We start from the raw sequence: 23,484 nt of genomic DNA, 5'->3' as shown, positions 1-23,484 counted from the left end.
CACAGGTTGATTTAGGAAAGTGTTGAATATCCTTTCTGGTTCACCCATGCTGAAGTCCTGGCATTCAGAGTAATGCCTGAGCGCTTCTGGGATATATAACATGAAGAAATTCTTGGAGTTTCATAGGTAAATCATCTTGAGTATGAATGTTGTTTCTCTGTATCTGCAGGGAACACACCAAAAACTGCTACGTTTTGGTTTTCTTTGATTGTCCAATTAATGACGTATGTAATAATATCAATAATAATAATAATAAGGATAATAATAATACTCAATAACAAAGGTGCTACTTACATTACACAATAACATACTTAGTTATTAGTTGCTAATAATAATATGTAATAACATTATTAATACAATAATATTATCCATAATATTCTATTTTTTGTTAGCACTACACTAATCTGAAAAATTCTGGAACATTTTTGAGAGACTGGGGAACCCACTCAAACATAATTGGCATTGGTGATACAGGTAAAGATTTACTGATTGTCCATTAGTGAGCATTGCTTTTTCATATGGTGTGTTTAAACTATTCATGATCAATGACTGGTCAAAGTAAATGTTTCGTTATTGTTGGACATTGAGGATGCAATCATGAGTACTTTTACCTTTTTCTGTTTTTAATAATTATTGTCAAGTGGGGGAGTACCTATTTACTATTCTTTACATGTACTGTGTCTCATAAATGTATCTGGTGAGTTTTAAATCTGCTTGTTAAACATTTCAAGGGCTTTATATCACTGAATTTGCAAATTTGTGTATTCAGTGAACTCTCTTAAATGGAAACTGCTGGGACCAGCACTAAATATTCATCTTACCAAGGCGTGTGTCTTAGAAAGTCAAACCATAAAAAAAGAATTATGACTAAATAGCTGCAGGGGCTTACTCTTGGTGTCTGGTTAAGGGAGGAATCCATCTTATAGAGGTGTCTGTCAAGGGATAATTGATTGTGGATCAGCCAGTATGGCAATTGTTATTTGTATATCAAACACCATATACTCGAACGTTTCATTCGAGTAACAGACATAATTGAGTGTGCATCCAAAAAATAAGGCTCAGTTGTACCTTTTTCTGAAACTGGTATATTTTATAAAACCATACATTGAGTGTTAGATTCTAACGTTTCATTTATTTTATGCCAAATTTAATACACTTAAAAATTAACTCCCCCTTCAATTTGCAATTTACTTAAGATAAACCTGTAAGAATGTTAGTCTTTGTAAAACAAACGGAGATGTGACCAAACTTAGTAGCATTTTAATGCAAACGACGGGGTTTACTGGAAATCTACTCTATAAATTTTGATTATGCTCTTTTAACGAGAACTGTTATCATTAGTTCTCCTAAGGCAGGAAATAGATGCGAAGCTGGCATTTTGGATTAGAAAGCAACAGGAAGTAGTTTCAAAGCTAACCATCCTTCAGAAAGGCGAAAAGTACCCAGAAGATGTTCAGAATTATGTTGCTGAGTATCAACTAGATGCCTATCGAAATGTAAGTCATTAGATTTACTTGCTAGTAGGGCTAAGTATCAAACTAATTGAGTGCCTTGCACTTACTACAATAAACTGTAACTGTAGAAGGTCTTTTTAATAAGTAGGTCTTTTTTTTAACAGTGACCTGTCCTAGGTTCCTTCTTTATGTTCGCTGACATGATGAAAATTAACATTTAAAAATTGTTTTTGATACAAAAGATCGTACTGTCAATTTTCCGTAGTCTCTACATTTTCGAAACACGTCGGGCCACCAAATTAGTTCTACTTCTCTGGTTGCTCTACCCTCTCCAGCAGTTATAATAATTTCAGAACGGCTTGTTGGTGTTTGTTGCTCACCTTTAACTCGCGTCGTGAAGCGCGAAAACGCCCTTTGTTTGGCTGCCTCGACTGCTTCCTCTGTACTTGTGAAGCGTTGAAAGTTTACTTCCACACCATGCCTAAACGCTGCCGACGTCTTCGGTCTAACAATCTCTTGGTACGCTAGTGCATTCAAAACCGCTTCCAAATCATACATTCTGTAGGAAAACTTGCGGGTACTTTCATGATGTATGGGCTGCTTGTAATGCTTTACAAGGGGGACTGCCGAGGGTAAAAAGTAGATGTTCGAAATGAATCTTTTTCACGTGGACGTCATGTAACTGTTGTCATCCAGCTAAAATAATAAAAAGACGAAAAGAATGGAGGTTACACCAATCAGACACTTTTATTTGACTACTATACAAGAAATTTATGCTGGTGCGGTAACCGGCGAAACGCTTGGTAAATGAACGATTTCGCGTAAGCGTTTGCTTGTTTACTTCTTTGTCAGTTCTACTTTAGACAGTAGTGCCGTATGCATATTTTACGGGACTTAGAATCTCCATCAATTCAAATTCTCACCTTTAACGCTTGGAGTCAAGGATCCAATAATTTGGTCAGCTACTAGTGCCAGCCACAATTTATAGTGAGGCAGCTCTTCCTTCCCCAATTGTTTAGCATTTGGCTGGTTCACGAGCGCTTGTCCTTGCGAGTCGCTGAATATTCCACTTTGATAGGGATGCGGAGCGTGGCTATATTCGTGATGCTTCCTCGCGGAATATCCCGTCTTAAATCGCTTGTTGCACCTACGGCAACTGATCGTGAACGCCATGACAGGACAATAAAGTGGCAACCGATTGTTAAGACTGACACGCACGTGCTGTTTTCTCGGTAGCTATGACAACAAACAATTGTCAATTGATCACATATTTAGAATTAGTCATTAAGAAAGACGATATCCGTGCTCTAGTCTGTCTGCTCCAAATGAGGATTTAGGCTTCTTGTGTACTTGTGACTTTTAGTATTGATGGCAGATAATTAAACAATATGAATACCAATTTTTAATACCTGGTACAATTAAATTTTAAACAACAAGCCATTTATCACGAACAATAACTCTTTAATAATACTGCGCCTCATATTATAGTTAATTTCTTGACACAGAGAGCTGGTTTTAAGCCACTGCGTCTTTGTGGTATTCACGATTTTTTGTCCTAACTGGAACTGTTTTCTTCACATCGGAAATGAAGTAAGAGTTGAACAATCAATTGTTCGCGCACTCCAACTGCTCGCACAGTTCATTAATTGTTGGTCTCTGCGAAGAATTACAGCGAAGACATGATCGATAAAGATTAAAGAAGATCTTCGGGAAGATTACAAACTTGTATTTCAACTCTCTCACTAGGAATTCTAATGAATAAATGTCCGTTTTCTTGCTCTGTTTGCCGTTCAGTTGTCCTAGCTCAGGTGCAAGGTGCTTAAATCTCTTTGTGTCTGCGGGCTTTTGGTATGATTTAGGGCTGCTTTGGTCCCTAGCTTTCCCAAAGTCCACCAGCACAGCTTCTGCCTCTGCCAAGCTATGTCCATCCAGAACGACGTTGTTTGACTTAATGTCATTGTGAAGGATCTTTACTTTGTCGTACAAGTGTATTCCGCGACACAGACCGCTTAAAAGGCGAGTCCAGTTGATGCTGGTATTTTCAACGGGGATATCGCCAAGATGCATACGCTCTCCATTGACGTTGTAAAAATTGGTCTCGATATCAATTCTGGGTTGTGTCCTGGTGTACCGGTTAACGAAAATGTGTCCTGGTGTGCCCGTTAACCAAAATATGTCTTGGCGTGCTGGTTATCGAAAATTGCGTGACATCGGCCGATCGCGGAATGATAGCGTGACAGCTAGTTAGTTTCATGAATAATAAATGCTGGAAGGGGTAATTGGGCCAGTCGGGTCATTTGGGCCAGCGGGGTCATTTGGGTCATTTAGGCCAGTTGGGTCATTTGGGCCAATTGGGTCATTTGGGCCGGTTGGGTCATTTGGGCCGGTTGGGTCATTTAGGCCAGTTGGCTCATTTGGGCCGCTTGGGTCATTTGGGCCGGTTGGGTCATTTGGGCCGGTTGGGTCATTTGGGCCGGTTGGGTCATGTGGGCCAGTTGGGTCATTTGGGCCAGTTGGGTCATTTGGGCCGGCTGGGTCATTTGGGCCAGTTGGGTCATTTGGGCCGACACCGCGGAAATACGTTTTTGTGACGTCACAGTGGTCAGTGGTCATCAACAGTAGGCTGCCAAGTGCTTCCATGTGTTTGTGGACTAATTCGATGAAAACATCGGCCTTTTTTTTTTTACGTTGTCGATTTGACTCACGGCGTAAAACTTTGTAAAAGTTATCGGCATGTCATGGTTTCGTTGAGGTGTCCGCTGACCAGTAAAATACTGTATCGTCCCCTAAAAAACGTATTTCCGCGGTGTCATTTGGGCCAGTTGGGCTATTTAAATCAGTGGGTGGCCAGTTAGCTATTAAACCGGGTGAATTTTTCGCAGTCAGTGTAACAATTGGGCCAGTTGGGTCATCTGGGCCAGTTGGGTTATTTGAAGAATGAAGATAAATCAGGAATTTCTGAGTTATGTTCAGCACAATGTAAAAAAATACGAAGATCGTCTACTTCGGGGCGAAAAGTTGGATGGACCTGCGATTATTGAGCCAGGGCAGCAGTTAAACCCAGACTTTCGCAGTCCTCCTAACGTTAGCGACTATGTGCTTCCTAGAATCATCATTTGGGATCCATTGAAGCAGCAGCAGCATTGTTTCAAGACTGGATTCACATGCCCCCATTATGAGCATGGCCATCAGAATACTATCCTTACTCCCTGTAAGTGGAAAGATGGGACGAGTGAGCGAGATTTGCCTCGCCAAATTTATTGTGTAAATGGCCCCGTGTTGCTAGCGAGCCCTGTGTATCGATGCACTTAAGGACACGAAATCGCCGGTCATGACCCCAGACTACTAGAGAATATACCATCAGGTGATATTAAATTTCATCTTGGCCATAAGTTAGAATTTACTCCTGACCTTTGCTCTTTAGTGTTTGCATTGGCTTCAAGTGGACACCCATTTAATGAAATTGAACTGTTTCTAGCGCAAAGATACCTGGAAAACTTTGCGGAAAGACAGTGTAGGTATGCCAGACACATCTCTACATATCTGGAGCAAAATAAGTCCGTAGACAAAGGCAAACTTCCAAAATTCCCATCTTTTGATGTATGGAGGCCAACACCAAGCACAGACACAGTTCATCAGTGCTTTCTGTATATTTTTAAAGAGAACCATCAATTTTTTCGGCAAAACATAAGTGAGAAAACTGCTGAATGGATGAGTGCTGACCACACATTCAAAGTTGCTGCAAACATTGGTTGCATGCTCCCAAATGGATCTTGGTCTACGCAATTTGATTCCCTCTATATCGTTATGAATGAAATTGGCCAGGTACTCACCTACAAACTGACAAAGGGTACTGCAATAAGCAAGGTAGAGGACATTTTAAAGAATTTGAAGCATAGATTTGATAAACAGAAAGCATCCTGTGACACAATTTTTGTGGACAATTGCTGCAAGGTTCGAAGCAAATTACAGCAGATTTTCCCACACGTGTCTGTCAAGCTTGACTTGTTTCATGCCATTCAAAGAGTCACCACAAAAGTGCCCAAGGGCAAACGGCAGTACTTGTCCTCATCTTTCATAGATGACTTTAAGATGATATTCCGAGCTGATGCAGACCAAGGTGAAAATAGAGAGATGGATACACCAGATGAGCATACAATAATGAGTAATCTTGAACATCTTACAGAGAGATGGAAAGATGTAAATTATGACAATGGTGAGACTGTTTTGAATGAAAATGTTTTGCATGAAATTGAAAATTTGAAGGTTCACATCGAAAGAGGCTGTTTGTCAAAGATTTCTCAAGGGGGTAGCTCCACAAGAAATGAAAATCTACACAAAAATTTGAGGGCTGTGATAGCCCGATCAAGGCTGGGTTGTGAATTGGCTGAGGCGTTACTGGCAACCTTCTTTTACCTCTGGAATGAGAGGAGAGGTGCATCAGAATTACCATCAGGTTGTGTAAGGCCTATCCTATCCTACAGAGCGGCATTAGAAGAACAAGGCTTTGAACCCACAGCTGAAAGGTTTGGCATAATCCCACAGTCAAGTGATCCTGAGAATGCTAGTGTACCCAAGGAGTATGATCCTGAAGTCATGCAGAGTAATTTGCTTGAAATGTCTGTTAACAGCACTTATGAAAATCTTGACACAAGCAAGGACAGGCTCAGTGACACTGAGCTTAACTACATTTTTTGCCAGGCTGTGAACTTGTCTGTTCTTTATAATCAGCTGCGTTCACGATGTAAAAATCCCAGGTTGAGTTCCAAGCTACTTTACTTGATGCCCTGCAGCTTACTTCTGTTCAGTAACTCCACATTCAACACAGAGAAAGTTGCTGAACACTCTGAACGGCTAAACAAGAATCTATTGGGGTACAGCCTACAACTAGCCACCGCCGAGTACGATTGTCCAGCAGATAGCATTTTTCTCAGTGTTATTCGCCAGCTGAAAGAAATGTCAGCATCATCACCTTCTCTTCAAAAGCACTTGGTCTTCCTTGGAATTTCACTGGGAGACAGTGGTTACATCAAGATTGTCCAAGAATTGCGGGATCTTGTAGTCAATGAGTGGCTAAACAATGCTGGAAGGTACAAGCATGCCCTTCTGTCACCTGATAAGCATTTTGATGATGAGATAAACAAATTCAGGGAGTGTGGATACTTTTCAAGTAAGTGATCACACCAATTTTTATGTGTAACAGGACTACATGCTGTCCAATTTAGAAAAAATAGTCAAATTAAGGATTATTTGGATGATTTGGAGCTATTCAAATTCCTCCTAAATCGGACAGTTTTGATAAAATTAAAGAATAATAGCTTTCCTGAAATAAAACAAAATTTAAAGAAATTATCAAAGCTTAATTGGTGTTTTCAAATGAGTGGAGGTGTGTTAGAACAATTACTTCTATCTGGGAGGTGTGCATCTTCTTTGAAACTAGACATTTTGACATTATTTTACCATTGCAAACACTCCTGCACCTTCTGTTCATAGATGACTTAGGAGCATTTTTTCAAGAAAACAAATTATTTCCAATATTTTTGGATTTATTAAATATGTAACTTCTATGTATAGGAAAACATGTTAACCTTTTCTTTACTCCATAAGGACCAATTGTGCACTGCTAAGCACACCAAAAAGCCTGTCTTAAACTTTCATTCTTTTTTAGATGAGTTGGGGAATGTCATAGGAATTGCACTATCCCAGATTCTGAGACTAAACATTGTCATCTTTACATCACTAGACCACATGCCAGTGGTACCAGTTTCCCCACTTTTGCCTTGCACAGCTACAAATGCCATTTTTCTGGGATATAGTAATGGTCAACCAGAATTATATCACACTGTGGTATCTTTGGAGAATGTGTTTGAAGAAATCCCACCCATGTTAGTTCTACGAGTATGTGTAGCAATGCTTCTCCAAAGGAACAGGTGCCTGAGCACTGCTCATGTGGTCGTGGTTCTGCCAAAAAAGATGGAAGAAAATTCTGCTTTCAAGCACCAAATGGTAACAAGAGCCGGTGTAAGTGCTACTCTACAACAGCTGGTTGCTCCCATCGATGTAAATGTGTTGATTGTGGAAATCCTTATGGCAGCTCCCAGGCTGCCAAACAGGCATACACACATGTGACAACTTCAAGATACCGACCCAAGCAAAAACTACAAGAGGTCAAAGGGAGCACCTCCAGTCTGGATTACCTTATGAAACAAGGTTTAACTCCAGTATTTGGATGGTCTGAGATTGAAAGTCTTACATTAGACTGTCTTGTGAACTTTGCATCTTTGAAAGGTTTAAGCATTGAACCTTTAAAAGTACATGAATACTACTCCAGACTTTATGACATTTCAAAAAGTATTGGCAGTCCCCTGCAACCAAAGAAAGCCAATCAAATAGATGGGAAACTCCAAAGCATTAAGAAAGTGGCTAAAGGCTTTGAAGCCCTTTACAAAAAGCAGGTTGAACTGAACTGGTTCTGATGGGAGAGACCGTTTGGAATACTGTAACCACCACCTAATGTCAGCCAAGTCAATTTGTTTTTTTAACTAATTGGCAGGGAACCAGTATTAATAACAATTAGAGCATTAATAACAATTAGAGCATTAACAACAATTCGACATAGAGTATTACTTGCTGGTCAAATAGAAACTTCAACATCTCCCCCTCCCCCCCCATTCCCAGCCCCCAGCATGATCCAGGTAATAGTTATAGTATACATAACAATCTGCACATGATTTAAATGAACAGGAACTTTTATTGTTAATTCAGTTATGTTATTACTTGGGTGTTCAGTTTTGAAATATCACTTTGAAATATATTAATTCCATGAAATATGAAAGGTACCTGAATAAAAGAAATTCTTACAACTATGTAATTCTACAATATTAATTGGGTTTAAATTTGTATTTCAAGAAATATTTCCAACACACCTCTGCAAAAAATAGATTGTATCTATGCAATTTGTTATTAATAATGTTATGCACATCTATTGCAATCCAAATTCTTCTTTATGATGAAATCACTTTCATTAATTCAGTTTTGTCATTATTTTCTTTGGATGATCAGTTTTTGAAATATGACATCAAAATATAACAAATAAAATTTAGATAGAACATGATCAACATAAATTGTTATAAACTATCTTTCTCTACAATATTAATTGGGTTTCAATTTGTGATTAATGTCAATACACCTCTGTAAAAAAATCAATTATGTATCCAATTTATTAATAATTTTATGTACATCTGTTACAGTCTGGAGACAACAATAACACAATAGTGAGATTTAGCACTTGGTTTACCAGAAAAGAGTGACCATGATTTTCCAGCCATTTTTTTTTTTGTTTGTTGGATGGGCTTTGCAGTGTCTGTAAATGATGTAGCTGTTTTGCATTTGTTGAGTATATGGGGATTTCTTCCTTTTCCTCTCACAGAGCAGAAGTCACACAAGTAAATGAAGTACTTCATATTTGAAACCCTTGAAATGCCATGCTTTTCATCAGCAGAAAGCTGCAAGAATTCATGTAAACCCAAAGTGACTTGAGCTTGTATGAAGCTTAAGCAGTTATGCTAACACTATTTTACGTGAAAAGTGAAAGGGTAAGCTGATGGTTGCTGTTTCGTGTAAAAGCAGTGCTAAGTCTCCCTAATGATTTAGATGTCCCATCTTTACCATTGTGATGAGCAGCACAATATTAATTAAAAGGTACTATTCTGTTGCCTGCAAGAAAGCTACAATCTCATCCTTTTGTGGATGAGCATTCATAACAGTCTCTAGCATGTCCTCTGTTATCTTCTTGTCTTTTGTGAGGAATGCCTGATGGTATTCTTCTGGTGTTACACCACATGCAGCAACTGCATTTGAGTTTGCAACTATTGGAAGCATTTTGAAGAAGACCACCAGCTTATTTACCTTCATAACAGAGCCAATTGTAGCAGCCTGTAAGGCTGCCATGGCTTCCTGGGCTGCTTTGCTGCTGGGTCTTCTTGTAGAAGAATAGCTCCGCACTACTCTCCTCACACTAACAAAAGGACCAGGCAGGCACAGAATTCTTTTTTGTATGTCTTCACATAACACCCCCACTTTGAGTCCTGCTGGGGACTTCTGCAGACGGCAAGACTGTAAAACAAATCCATTTAGCTCCAATTAAACTAAACCTTTGAGTTTCCATGTCACCAGCAGTCTACAGAATATTGAGCGAGTAATTCAAACCATGTATCTTGTGGTTTAATTGTTTTTTTGACCAGTTTGGAATAAAAATTCGAACTGACCTATAAATGAATCAACCAAAAACAAATTTGTACCACAACATTTATAGAATGTACACAGTTTTTTTTACCACCCTCAAAAAAAGTGCGTTGAAGTGCTTTTCCATAATCATTTCTAACCTGCTGAAATGGCTACAATGAACTAGCTGTTAAAAATTAACTAAATAAGCTCTTAACCAAACAGCACTTTCTCTCATTTAATCTTTTGGTTTGGAATGCTAGGTAGGTCTTACACTGCTAATCATCAGAATTAATGTAAAATATACAGATGTAAATTAAGGTTAATATATAGTCATTTCCTTTCCAGCTGCATGAACATGTGGGTCGCCATAATAGATCATTATAATAATAATAATAATATTTATTATTATTATTATTAGTTTCATCATTAATATAATTAGTATTTTATTGAACTCACCAGCTCTGAGATTCCCTTCATGGTTTCAAGAGTATCAGTGAAAGTTATTGCCATTTGCATGGTCTCTGCTGTTATAGCTGTGGGCGTTGTCCCCGATTCCAAGGCAAGTGCTTTGGTAAGCCGGTGGTAGAGGACATGCATATTCAAGGCCACACGTAGAGTGTTTTTATATTTCTTCGAACCTGAAGAAATAATTGAATTAGCAACTGCACCCTGGCTGTCATCTTCGTTGGGCTTACTGAACTTAAAGAAAAGCTCCTTGGCAGTAGCAGTCAGTGTGTACTTCAGTGCTGGTGTTGTATTATGTTCCACATATATCTTTTCAAATACATCGCCAAGAGATTTAACAGAAAACTCGTCAAGGGAGTCAGAGTTCTCTGCCATAGCTTCCAGGTCTAGATGTTCCGATCTCCTTTGATAAAAAAAGAGCAGCCTCTCTGCCAGCCCATTTTTTGAGGCCACAATTTTTGGCCAAACTGACTCTAGGAACTGCTGAGGGGTGGTGAAAGCAAGGAGGGCTAGTTTAGCTGAAGTAACACCAACCCGCTTGCCTTTTGTTCCTTTTAGAACATACCAAAAATCTCCATCGTAACATTTACACAGGCGTTCCATTGAGAGGCTCGTCTGTGATATTGACTTTCCTTGATGTGTTAGTCTTTGCAGGAGAGAGTATGCCTCATCCACACAAAGGATTGGCACTGTAGATGCTGCAATAAAATGTACCAAATTGTTTCTATTACAATTAATATATGTTTCACCGGACAACTGAAAGTCAATTTGAACTAAAATTAATTTCGAATATTACCCATTCTACCCACTTACCCTCGATTGCAGAGTGAAGGGGCCCAGAAAGACCCCACACAAAACAGACAGGGATGCTCATCGCCTTGCTTTGGAGTGTAAATTGCAGATGTTTATTCTTGCCTAGGGCATTTTCAGAGAAAATGCCAATATTTTTAAGACACAAAGGAGTACACATCAAGAAATGGAACAAAAATATTGCATGTTATGTACCTACATCTGAGCCCCTCACCCAACTCCTGGGGATGGAGGGCACAAGTTCAGAGGTCCTTGAAAAGAACATTTAACCCTTAACACCTTAGCAGTGGTTTGAATATCCTCTACACTATTCTTTGTACATTAAGTATCATAACATGAACTTACTGCACACAAAAGATAATAATGGATGTCTAAAAATACTAACCTCCCAGGAAATGGTTGAATAGGCCGCTTGATGATGTTTCATCTATTACGATGCTGGTCTGAATTTTCTCCTCAACATGGCCCACAATTGGCTCCACGCATCCCTTCTGGCACGCTGGTGTTTTTCCCGTTCCAGAAGGGGCAGTAGCGATGAGATGGAGATTTGCTTTCTCCTCGTAGGAACCAAACAGCTTTAAAGTTGTTTGGCCGAGCAAAGAGCTCGTCGACACCAAAGTTGAACAGAGAAGCATCTCGCTTGTGGTGCCATTGCTGCAAGCGAACGCAGACAGCCATTGACGAAGGCGTTGAGGCACAACTTCGTCGATTGGAAGAATAATTTGGCTTAGCTGAGATTGCAGATCCGTAGTCGATGGTACATTACTTTGAGTGTCCATGATATTAATACCGAGGATCAATAAATCTATCTTTGTACCTATAACCAGCTTCCTTTGATGGCGGGAAAATCTAGATTGATTTAACAGGCGCCTGCGTCAGCAGTTGTATTTTGGCGATTGTGGCGGGAAAGCGACGGAAAAATATTATTCACCCAAATGACCCAACTGGCCCAATTAACCCAACTGGCCCAGATAACCCAACTGGTCCAATTGTTACACTGACTGCGAAAAATTCACCCGGTTTAATAGCTAACTGACAACCCACTGATTTAAATAGGCCAACTGGCCCAAATGACCCAACTGGCCCAAATGACCCAGCCGGCCCAAATGACCCAACTGGCCCAAAAGACCCAACTGGCCCACATGACCCAACCGGCCCAAATGACCCAACCGGCCCAAATGACCCAACCGGCCCAAATGACCCAAGCGGCCCAAATGACCCAACTGGCCCAAATGACCCAGCCGGCCCAAATGACCCAACTGGCCCAAAAGACCCAACTGGCCCACATGACCCAACCGGCCCAAATGACCCAACCGGCCCAAATGACCCAACCGGCCCAAATGACCCAACTGGCCCAAATGACCCAACTGGCCCACATGACCCAACCAGCCCAAATGACCCAACCGGCCCAAATGACCCAACCGGCCCAAATGAGCCAACTGGCCTAAATGACCCAACCAGCCCAAATGGCCCAACCGGCCCAAATGACCCAATTGGCCCAAATGACCCAACTGGCCTAAATGACCCAAATGACCCCGCTGGCCCAAATGACCCGACTGGCCCAATTACCCCTTCCAGCATTTATTATTCATGAAACTAACTAGCTGTCACGCTATCATTCCGCGATCGGCCGATGTCACGCAATTTTCGATAACCAGCACGCCAAGACATATTTTGGTTAACGGGCACACCAGGACACATTTTCGTTAACCGGTACACCAGGACACAACCCAATTCTGCTTTGCCTTTTGACTATACCCATAAAGCAGACGGTGTTTGGGTGGCTTAGTCTTGCGGTCATTCTCGCCTCGTGTTTACTTGCCGTCCGTGAGCCGTACTTTGCTAAGAAGCAAGCTCCAAAAGACCCTCGACCAATTTCGGTCTCCGTCATTTTTAGGTTGCTCTCCTCTATTACTCGTAAACTTTCCGTCTCTGCTTCCCGCCACTTACCGAAGAAATGAAGTGCGTGTTTGTGATAGCGCTCAGCTGTTTCTCTTAATCATTTTGTTTCATTTGTATTCTGCTGTGTGTTAGCTGGGGACTCAAGAGCTCCCTGAGCAGTTTCGTCCGGCTTTGTTGGAGGCTTCTCGGCTTCTGGTGCGCGAGCGTTGCGACTTCGTCTTCTTTTTGCATTCTCAACTCTCTCTTTCTTCTTTTTTTTCTTTCGGTTATCAGAGCTCCTTCGAGACCGAAGTAACTTAAGTGATTCCATTTCAGACATCCAGCTAATGAATTAGGTTAACAAAATAAAGCTGGTTGCAATATTCAGAATAATGGGTGATAATTTTGCTCGTGTTGTCTCCACACAAGTTTGAATCACACCGGAAACAATATGCGGAATAAATTACGCAAGTTTCTTTTGTTATTTTGGGAGTCACTAGTGATAAAAATTGTCATTTGTGATAATAGCCCGTTGAGAAAATACGGCTTTAATTTCAGCGTTGCCGGATGTATCACTTGTTGCTAACAATGGGACCGGTTTACCCTAGACGCTCAATCAGACAATAAAAAACAACTTTTCACTTGTAAATAGGTTACTGGCTGCTGCACAAGATTGGGGGATACTGGCTGCTGCACAAGATTAGAAGCTCCACACGGATAGAGCCCGGCTTCCGGCGAGCAACAGACCCAATTTATTGATTGTAACGTCAAACATGATACATGAAATAGGCGTGTAACAACTGTACGATAAACTAGCATGCCTGCTACCCGTCAGGAAAAAACTCCTTTCTTTCGGAGGAAACCTGATCCCTTCCGCCAGGCATTTAACAACTAACTTGAGGGAGGAAGGTTATCAAAATGACCAAAATGAGAACAGAATGAAAAGTGTACTAGTAAATAAAATTAAACAAGAACCCGAAGGCTGCAGCGATGCCAGTGTAAAATGATTTCCTTTAGGAAAGTCGCGCCAGCGCGTGCTATCAGCTCTGTTGTCGCCATAGCAACTGTCAAAACCTCAGTGAACCGTGAAAACATGAATTTTCTGCTATTCTTCGAACCGCAGCAAATGGTTACAGTTCACACTGTTATTTACTGCTGTAAGAGCGAATGCGGAAGAGCGGGCAAAAGGAAGTGCGAGTGTGGGGATAGGAGGCACTCGTTCGCGCTCTGCTTTTGCACACGTCGATAAAAGTGAAGAACAGTTCCCAAAACATACTGTTGGCTGACAGTTTTCGTCATGTTTCAGGCCAAAGTTTTGGCCAACTGTCGGTAACGTGTCGGTAATGTGTCAGTAACCTGTCGGTGGTCGCAAACTGAAACTATCTATATTTCTTCTAAAGCTACATAGAAAGGAGAAAAGTTATTTTGAAAAGACCCTTTTTTGCGTCGGGTAGCGAAACGTGTATCTTGTAAGATTAACTGGCTATTATGCGGTGAAGTTACTTTTCTTTTCCCTTCTGAAGAAAAGCGTTCAGACTACCAATGTATGTCTATATTAACACTAAACTGCTAATTAAGTTATTTCTTAACCTTTTTTGCATCTAAGGTTTTCTGCAAGTGGCGTGAGATTGCCAAGATCATGCGGCAAAGAGTTTTTGAAGAAGACATGGAAGAGGAAATCGATATTTTTGACTTGGAGGTTTGTTATTTGGTTTTCCGCCCTTCAGTATTATATCAGCAACAAACCGATATGTTAGTAAAACGTGCTCATTTTTCTTTCCTTTATTTCTTTCAATTTCATTTTACAGTGTAAAAAGTGGGGGTTCTACTTAAGGGAGCTGTTTGGTTCGGGCCTTGGCACTGGTGACTATGGTCATTTAACGGTTGAACATGCCTCCATGCTTCTCCGGAATTTCAGATCATTACGGCATTACAGCAACCAAGGTTTTGAGGCTGCTCATAAGCTACAAAAACAGATATTCAGCAGGGCAACAAACCATGACGGAAGTGGCGAAGCGACTTCATGTACGTAATTAGGAAAATTGTAATAGCTCATAGTGCCACCGATAGAAAAGCAAGCGTTTCTGTGTACTCAATGACCAGTATGTTGAAGCACAGTAAACTAATTTAAATTGCCCCATTACTCCGGTTATATTTAAAATTCTAGTTTGTAGCGGACGATCGTACGAATAAGAGGATGCCCGATACAATGCATTCCTGTTACTAAAGAGGGGTTTTGTTGTGTCTTCTCTTTCTTTCAGTGGACCAGATTTTAACCCATCAGTATGCTGAAAAGCTCTTTTTCTTGAGACTGTGTTTTAGAAATGCCGTAGAATGTACAAAGGCAGGTAAGACGCATAATAAACACGAAATTTTCCTATGCCAAATTAGTTTTTGGATGATAGGCCCCTATTGCTATATTATCGACTATGAATCGCAACACTGAACAACAGGAGAGATAGACAGTCCGCTTTTAAAAAATAACATTTTGGTTCAGCACGTTGTAAGCGAACACTTCCTTAACTTCCAAGAACTCATCGGTTTAATTTTTGTTTAAGATTCTAAGACTCTTACACAACAGTTTGTATTACAAGCCCCACCCGAAAATCCCATGGCTAATCGAGTCGGATGGGAGAAAAGGACATGATGAAAACGAAACTATGATTCCATTGAAGTTTATATTAGAACTATTACTATTAGTCTGCAATTTTTATTTTAAAACTCCCTGTTGCTTTTGTTCTTTAGGAAAGAATTTTTACTTCCGCGGATGCAGCTAGCCAAACCGCATTAGTACTAAGGAATGGAGTACAACCCACAAGCGCTGGATCTTAATAGTGGATGAGCTGTTTTCTTCGTTCATGTGTAAAGATTTCCTGTCATATGACTACAATGAAAAAAAGCGCTGCTTCGTGTCAAAATGTGATCACCCAAGGTTTGACTACGACGAAACTAATTGGGAAAATATTATCAAGGTGAAAACAACCGAACATAAATGGCTCGAAAACGAGACGCCACGTGCACGGAAGGCTAAGAGGGTGCGAGTGCCCAAGAAAACTCGGAGGCAGCATTTTAAGGTTCGCAAAGGTAAAAAGAACCGTTCCAAGTCATGTACAAGTTCCTCGCAGACGCAGAAATCACCCAGGACTTCCAGCCTCAGTAAAAGAATAGGCAAATCGCTGTTTTCAACCGTTACTCCCAAACATAAGTTGCCGTCATCGGCATCACTCACTATAAAGGCACACACTCCCAAACTTAAGTTTCGACGCTGTCTGTTCGAGGTATCTAGCAGGAAACGCAAGCAAGCATCACCCTTGCAAACCTCGCCTATCAAGCGTAAACCGTCAGCGAAAACACCAACGTTGTGCTCAAATAAGGAACTTTCTTCAGCGGACTCAGCCAGAACAATTCTGTCATCATCAGAATCGCCATCTGCTAATCCAAACGGTGTGATAAAACAAGATTACCAGATACCCTCGTTTAATTTGACCGGCGGGAGCCAAAACACCAAGCGTAAACGCAACATCAAGAAGTGTGACGGCAGCAAGTTTCGTAGAATGGTCGAAGTTCTGTCTGAAAACTCAGACGAACACTCCCCCAACGAGAGCGGCTTTCATTCGGTTTCGCAAAACCATTCACCAAACTTAACATGTCGAGGAACTTTTCACCAAGGCTGGCATGATTCATTTCATTATCCGGGGCAGCAGTGTTCTGTGATTGCATTAGTGGCCATCTTCTACAGTAATTTGATTGCTGTGGACACTTGGAAAGCGACCAATGTTGACGAGGTTTTGCTTTTAGGAGACAAGATTCACTTCAATCAGTTGTGCTATTTAAAGAAGAATCCAAAGGATGATCAGAAATTGACCCTGGACGAAGTTCCAAATAGAGTCATGATGCTAAATTATACTTTTAGCAATGCCAGCAAAGAAATCGTGGCCGGGACTATAAAGAAGGAAAGTGACTTAGAAAAGGGTTTTCCTACTTTAGAAGATGCCTTTAGAAAGTGCCAAAGTGAGAAAGGGACCGGCATAGTACTGCGAGTCTTGGACTACTGTATTGGTTGCGTCAACGGATCTTCATCGTGGTACCTAGTAGATTCACATGCAAGAAACTCAGAGGGCCTCATTGATGAAAGTGGAACTGCCGTGGTTTTTCAAATTACGTCTTCAAGTGAGCTTGCTGATCATGTAAGGCACTTTGTAGAAAAGCAAACAACATTGCGGCCACGCGATAGAGATTTGTCATTTGAGGCGCTCATCGTGAAAGCCAGAAAAACTCAAAGCAAAGAGAGCGATGTTTCTATTGTCCCAACTGTGAAGTTGTTTTCGTGGACAGCATCTCACGGAAAGTGCGAGATTTTCAGTACTTCCTTGTCTCGCCTTGAGGAAGGCAAGAAGTTAGACGACAACACTGTGGACTTTTTTATTTTGCATTCCATCGACTCACTGGTGGAGGAAGATAAAAGAGACAATTTACATGTATTTAATTCGTGTTTTTACGCGAAAATAGAGAGGAACTTTAACCCGATGACCATAAGGCATTGGACAAAGAAAACAAACATCTTCGAAAAAGACTTTGTGGTCTTTCCAGTGTGCCACAATGACCACTGGATTTTGGTGATAATCAGGATGGCTTTTCCGAGTGTCAATGACAATTCTGGACTCCGCAAATGCGGAAAGAATTCCACGTTTTGAACGTCGAAAGGACAGGGAAACGATATGTGAAAGACGAGTGGTGTGCTAAGCGTTCTTCACAGCAGGAGTTGCTATTTGAGGGTTCCAGGTACCCAGTTGTTCCCCAGCAAACAAATGATACTGACTGCGGTGCGTACTTGCTGAAAAACCTCGCTGATTTTCTCAAAAGCTATACTGTCAAGGAGTTGGCGTAGCGTACCTGGAGACCAGCTTACACACAGGAAGACGTGGCTGCGTTTAGAAGGCAAATTAAGTTCTTGATTCAAAAGTTTAGTTTTGAATCTAGATGTTAATGGGCCAGTTTCGAAATCTTAAATTCTTTTTTTAGCTCTTAGGCTGAGCGGAGTAAACAAATTTATCACCTTGAGGTTTAGCGATGAATAGCTCACTTGTTGGTTTTATTTTCCTCAGCCTTCGAGCCTAGTAAGAATCTTATTATATCAAATCTATATGATTCACTTATCAATGCGTGGTGCAACGATATCTGGTTAAATACTCCATGAGAAAGCTAAGAAATATTGCCGTAGTTTCAAAGTTAGATGTAACGTGCGAGCGGACGATCCGAATACGGCATATATCGTTTGGAATTAACCTTACTTTCCAAGGGCTTATTCAATACAGATTTGCGTGTATACGATTATCGTGAATGCTCGAACTAGCGCCCGGGACGCTTATAGCGGCGGCCTTTTTCTAATTCCAGTGTTTTCTCTAAGAAGAACATTATTTTTAAGTTCAAGTAAACACAGGCAGTAACAGTAAACAACAAAAACTGGAACGTCTCTTAAAGAAGAAACAGAAATTTTTGTGTCGTCGCTCTGAATGCTCTGTACCCTATAAGGTCCTTTAAGTTCCGCTCAGGTATTAAAATCCCTTTCTGTATTCATATTCTGTGATTGTTTTTTTCCTTTTGAAGGGAGGGCGCTTATTTTCTTTTCGCCTAAAGGAGAGCTAAAAGATAATAAGTGTTGTTGGGACTTTTGAGTTCTTCACTTATCTATCGCAGAGCGACAGGAAAAAATGGTCGTTTGAGACTGGATAGAAATTTGAAAAACAGCTTCATTTACTGCTAGAAGTCACCCTTCAAACCGCTACGGGAAGAGAACGTCAAAACACAAAATGTTGCAAAAAATAAATAAAACAAGGCAAAACAACAGCTGAGACTTTTCTTTGCGTAGCTAGATCGTGAAATTTCCGATACGTCGTTTTTGTAGGACGTGAGCGTAAGACGAGGACTGATTTCTCGACAAACTGGGCAATATGAGATAATATGAAGGGTGAAACAACGCGCGCAGCCTCAAGTAATCGATATACCGTATTTCCTCGGATAGGCGCCCATTCCCATCGGCCATCCAAACTTGTAGCTCTGAATCAGGCGCGACAAGGGAACCCTTTCTTTTCTACCTTTCATAACATTTAAACTTTGACTACCTTGGATGAATAAGTTAGGAGAGATTATAGCTCGGAGAGTTATTACGCCGGTGCATTATATATCTTGCTTTTTCATTTGACTGGCTTCGCAAGCGGTGCAAGATACAGCGAATTCTATGAGCTGATTGGCTGTTAGCCCTTCCTTACATTTTAGTTTTCGGCATTGGCCAGAATCGCAGCCATTTTGTCCTGCAGTGAAGCTCTCACTCGGCTATCAACGCTTGGCTCGTGTTTTAGTCCTCATACTGGGTCAATAACGCATAACTAGATCTATTACCGAGCTACATGATAATTTCCGAAACGACCCTGGCGCACATCGTTAGAGTTTACAGTTGATTTTTGGCAAAAGTTAACGTTCCACCCCTCTCAAGGAATATTTAAGAAAATAGAAATTCAAGGACTTTTTAAAAATGTATTAAATTCCTCTGAAATTAACGGACGTGCAAGACAGTACGAACCCTGTTAAGTTCTTGGACAGTTTAACCTTGTTTGTGGTCTCCACCTGTTTAAACTCATTTCCCCTTTCTCGTCTTTTGCATTTTTCAACTACACATTGCACGCCTAATAATTCTCCACTTCGCGAACTTTGTCAGCTTGTTCAACATCTGCTAGGTTGATTTGAAAACAATAATTACTACCCTCGGTCCCTGTTTATTCACGATTTTAGTTATTGTTGCCGCGGAGATAACGCAAAAAGATTTTCAACACCAGTGCATCAGTCACATCGTTTCTCTAATGTCTCAAATCTCTCGCAGCTATCTCGAGGATTCCGGAACCGAAATAGATCATCTGAAAGCCAGTGGCAAAGGATCCTATGAGTAATGTATGAATATGGTTAAAAAGAAAAACTGGAACAGTGTGTAAACTGTTAATGCAACATAAAATATCAGTGAGAAAGAGCCGCCATGTACATTGTGGGCTCTGCGTTTAACAGCAAAAGGAAATATACGTTGTATTATTCCGCCGAGTTCATTCCCAATAGCTGGTATCATGATGCTCAAAATTACAACACCGAGCGTCAGCCGTAAAAGATTTTAAACACAACAGTGGAGCAGTAACGGAAATAAATCGTCGGTTGGGGACTATTGTCTCCGATCCGAAAACAAGAATCGGGTAAAATTGATTAGAAAACAAACACTCAGGCTGCTAGTTAAATGTCGTAGTAAATAAGCGTCGCAGCCTGTTAGTATTAATGAAGTCAACTATATACACAAGCATTGACTAAGTTTCTTCGACGTGACTGTATCATTGACCGCAACACGCTCCGGGCGAGTGCTTTGTCTCATCACTATTTTTAAGCACCGACCATGTACACTTTTTCGGATACTGTTCCTTTAATTACTTTTTCACGCCATAGGATGATGACATGACAGCGTAAAAGTTGACGCCTCTATCAGTTTAGAAGCGAAATACGATCACAGATTTACTCAAGCAAGCTATAGGTATCCAGCAGAGAATGCGGACTAAAAGTACGGATTCTCTGCTTGATACCCAGGTTTTTTTGGTTGCTGAGAGCGCGAGGCTCGGGGCTAAACAGTTGACTCAGGTACCCTGATAATCAATGTGTTCCGAAAGTTTCAGCAAGGTATTCCTTCAAGTGTCTGCCTAACTTGTAATTCTCAGTCTATTCTTTTCTAAGCATCTCACAATGCTTTACGCATTTGGGGGTAACCAGAAGTGTTTTCATCTGGCTCGGGTTACAGCACACAAACATGGGAAAAACGATTTCTGTTGCGCCCCTGGTTGCTCTAGCAGAAGAAAAACATGAAAGAAGTCTGTAGAAAGAAAAACATTCTTTCTATGGACTACGAGCAGTCCCTTGGTGCATAAAAAAATTGCTGTCAGCGCGCGGCGGAGAACTCTTGCAGTGACGCCGATGCGGCGCAGGAGCTCCATGAGTAAGGCGCTCGAAAAGTAGCACTGAGAACATCGCGAAGAGTAGCAAGATTACAACGAAAGGGTGATTAAAAGCTTGACTCCAAACTCCTGGCGAACAGTTGTGAACAGGTCGTGTTTTAATCAGATATAACTCATGATGACGTGGACTAGTATTACTGTGATCATAAGAAACTACTCAGGTGAAAGACCTGATATGCAAAAACGCTAAAAGTTGTTTCCCGGTACGGCAAGAGCAAGGGAGAGAAACCTGTGGAGTAATGTTGTCAGGTTCCATCGCATGCATTAACGTTGGTGGGTCACAGAATCCGATTCTAGATTCTCTGGCACGAAAACAAGTTGGGTAGTAATTTAAATATACAAAGAACTAAGACTTTGAGCTTTCGACAATCAGTTGTACTTCAATTGTTACTATACTATATCTATATCTTTATATTTATATAATTACACGTATACTTACATAAATACACGTATATTTGTATGTTTGTTTGTGTAGTATCTGACCCTACCAATAATTCAGAGAGATCTGCAAATGGTGGAAATAAACAAATATTGTTATTGTTATTGTTGAAGCGGGTGGAAATTATGGCACCAAGTTCTTGCTAACTTACGACGATGAAAATAAAGTGATGCTCCAGAAAGAACCAGATAAACACTACTGCATGTGCGCCAGGTATCATTTTCAAGATAGCAAAATTCGAAAAGAGTGGTAGCATAATTTCAGCATAGAAAAGTTCCTTTGGGTCTCCATAGCAACTGCCAACAAACATCATGCATAATGATTTTGAACTAAAAGATTACTTAAGAATATAGGATAAGCAATCAGGGAAACATGCGCTTAAACTTGTAGTTTAAAGATGACAGTGAATCATGTCTTGGCTTCTTAAAACGCGAGACAAAGGTTTTTTTTTTCAATCAACTCACGCCTCTCGGTTAGCTCAATGGATAGAGCGCTGGACTGTTTTGCGGGAGGTCGAGGGTTCGAGCCTTGGCCGGACCAACACTCAGGGTCTTAAAAAATAATTGAGAAGAATATGCTACCTTTCTATAATATCGAGAAATGGTTAGATATTCTAGTCTTCTCGGATAGGGACGAATAAATGGAGGTCCCGTCTCCTGCAGGGTTAGAGGTAGGAGACGTTAATTTCCCACGCACGAGATTACTGTGTGATGGATGTCCTCCCTGGGGTGGGTTGGGTGGGTAACAGGACCCCCGTTGATACCAGTGTTTACTACACTGAAGGGGCTATCCTGTATAAAAAAATAAAAAATAAAGATGTCTACTCTCTTCGAGAACATTTAAGTTAGCGGTGCGTAATATTTAGTAATTGGTTGACAAAAAAAAAAAAAAAATTGAAAGTGAAAAAAAAATTGCTTTTAGCGCGCCGCGGGGAGCTCTAAAATCTGACTCAAAACTCCAGGCAGACAGTTGTGCTCATTTCGTGTTTTGATCAGATATAACTCATGATTACTGCAATAAGTATTCATAACAGAAGGGTTAATCAGACAGAATGCATTTCTTTTCATAAAACATAAGGTCAACAGAGGAAACTTAATTATGTTTTCAGTTTCATAAACCGAGAGCGCTAAAGATCTGCTCCAGTTAACATGGAAGGCAAACATCACGCGAGACTATATGAAATACTATGAGACGAGAGTTTTCATGCACGTAAATGACACCTTAAACTTGAAATAAGGCACCCAGGAAAACGTCAGTTGCTGCATTCAGGGCATTTTTTCTTCATTTTAAGATGCAGTTTACAGTCCTAAACGTAAATAAATGCGGTGTCTGTTTTTAACTTTCAACTGAAATGCTACATAATTTGGACGGAACTCCTTGTTACGAACAACTTTGTAAAGTAGGAAGCTACATCGCAAGCAAATTCATGATGCACCTAAAGCTTACCTTATAGTCGGCGTACAGTTTAAAGGAATCACAATGACGTTCACAGATTTATATCCGAACTATATTTTTCCAGCAAGCCTAAACAGTTGACTTGGATACCCTGATAATCAATATGTCCCTGAATTTCCGCAAGACGCTACTTCAAGCGTTCGTCTGATTTACATCCCACAATGCTTCACGCATTAGGGGGGGGTGGGGGTAACCAGAAGTGTTATCATCTGGCACGGGTTATAATGCAGCGCACAAAAATGGAAACAGGAGAAAAACAAGAGGAAAATGAGAGATTTACAGCCTCCACTCAAGAAATAAACGCGAGCCGAATGACGAGTGATTTACAAACTTTTCTCGTGTTCTCCCAACATCCTGCGCAAGTTATTTTGCCGCTGAACTGACGGGAAGTGCAGTCTATGGCTAAGATGAAATTTAAACTCAAATTGAAACAGAGCGCAGTATATTCTAATTTTCTATGCCGTTTTGAAATTCTTGCGATTACTGAAACTCACTTGGATCGGAAAATTTACAATCGACAACTCGAGATTGATAACTACAAGATTATCCGAAGGGACAGAGACGCTAACACCATCGGTGGCGATGTTTTTTCTTCATCGCCAAACATATATGCTCAACAAGGCTAAGCTCCTTAGAATCGAAGGACACTGAGGCTATATAGCTTGAGATTCTGGTAAACTCGTCCGGTTTCATCGCGGGAACTTTTTATAGACCA

The 23,484-nt window shown here is 40.7% G+C and overlaps 3 protein-coding genes and 1 long non-coding RNA gene across 6 annotated transcripts; 2 read left to right on the top strand and 2 right to left on the bottom strand.

Moving 5' to 3' along the window:
* Nucleotides 1–5: 5 nt before the first annotated feature.
* Nucleotides 6–15,745, top strand: LOC111329241 (uncharacterized). Of its 2 annotated transcripts, none has more exons than XM_088756528.1 (7): nucleotides 6–126; nucleotides 393–474; nucleotides 1,342–1,496; nucleotides 14,443–14,535; nucleotides 14,645–14,780; nucleotides 15,098–15,184; nucleotides 15,582–15,745. In XM_088756528.1, exons 4-7 carry the CDS (start codon nucleotides 14,476–14,478, stop codon nucleotides 15,611–15,613), a joined length of 315 nt encoding a protein of 104 aa, XP_088612654.1. In that variant the 5' UTR covers nucleotides 6–126; nucleotides 393–474; nucleotides 1,342–1,496; nucleotides 14,443–14,475; the 3' UTR covers nucleotides 15,614–15,745. The 2 variants fall into 2 exon arrangements, with proteins under 2 accessions (XP_088612654.1, XP_088612653.1); XM_088756527.1 differs by having other exon boundaries at nucleotides 14,645–14,861.
* LOC148733141 (uncharacterized) lies at nucleotides 1,067–2,636 on the bottom strand. The gene is made up of 2 exons (XR_015999848.1): nucleotides 2,378–2,636; nucleotides 1,067–2,150 (listed from the first exon to the last, which is right to left on the bottom strand). It is a non-coding gene; the product is annotated as an uncharacterized LOC148733141 (long non-coding RNA).
* On the top strand, nucleotides 3,403–8,320 carry LOC148733140 (uncharacterized). 2 transcript variants are annotated; one of them, XM_088756521.1, is made up of 2 exons: nucleotides 3,403–6,624; nucleotides 7,198–8,320. In XM_088756521.1, the coding sequence occupies exons 1-2, from the start codon at nucleotides 5,166–5,168 to the stop codon at nucleotides 7,581–7,583; spliced, it is 1,845 nt and encodes a 614-aa protein (XP_088612647.1). In that variant the 5' UTR covers nucleotides 3,403–5,165; the 3' UTR covers nucleotides 7,584–8,320. The 2 variants fall into 2 exon arrangements, with proteins under 2 accessions (XP_088612647.1, XP_088612646.1); XM_088756520.1 differs by having other exon boundaries at nucleotides 3,406–6,624; nucleotides 7,123–8,320.
* On the bottom strand, nucleotides 8,186–12,180 carry LOC148733139 (uncharacterized). Its single transcript, XM_088756522.1, has 3 exons — nucleotides 11,341–12,180; nucleotides 10,137–10,843; nucleotides 8,186–9,569 (listed from the first exon to the last, which is right to left on the bottom strand). Exons 1-3 carry the CDS (start codon nucleotides 11,732–11,734, stop codon nucleotides 9,159–9,161), a joined length of 1,512 nt encoding a protein of 503 aa, XP_088612648.1. The 5' UTR covers nucleotides 11,735–12,180; the 3' UTR covers nucleotides 8,186–9,158.
* Nucleotides 15,746–23,484: the final 7,739 nt, after the last annotated feature.

This window comes from Stylophora pistillata, chromosome 4 (assembly GCF_964205215.1).
Source record: "Stylophora pistillata chromosome 4, jaStyPist1.2, whole genome shotgun sequence".
Taxonomy (NCBI): domain Eukaryota; kingdom Metazoa; phylum Cnidaria; class Anthozoa; order Scleractinia; family Pocilloporidae; genus Stylophora; species Stylophora pistillata.
The sequence above is the reverse complement of the archived record's forward strand: the minus strand, read 5'-3'. Positions and strand labels throughout refer to the sequence as shown.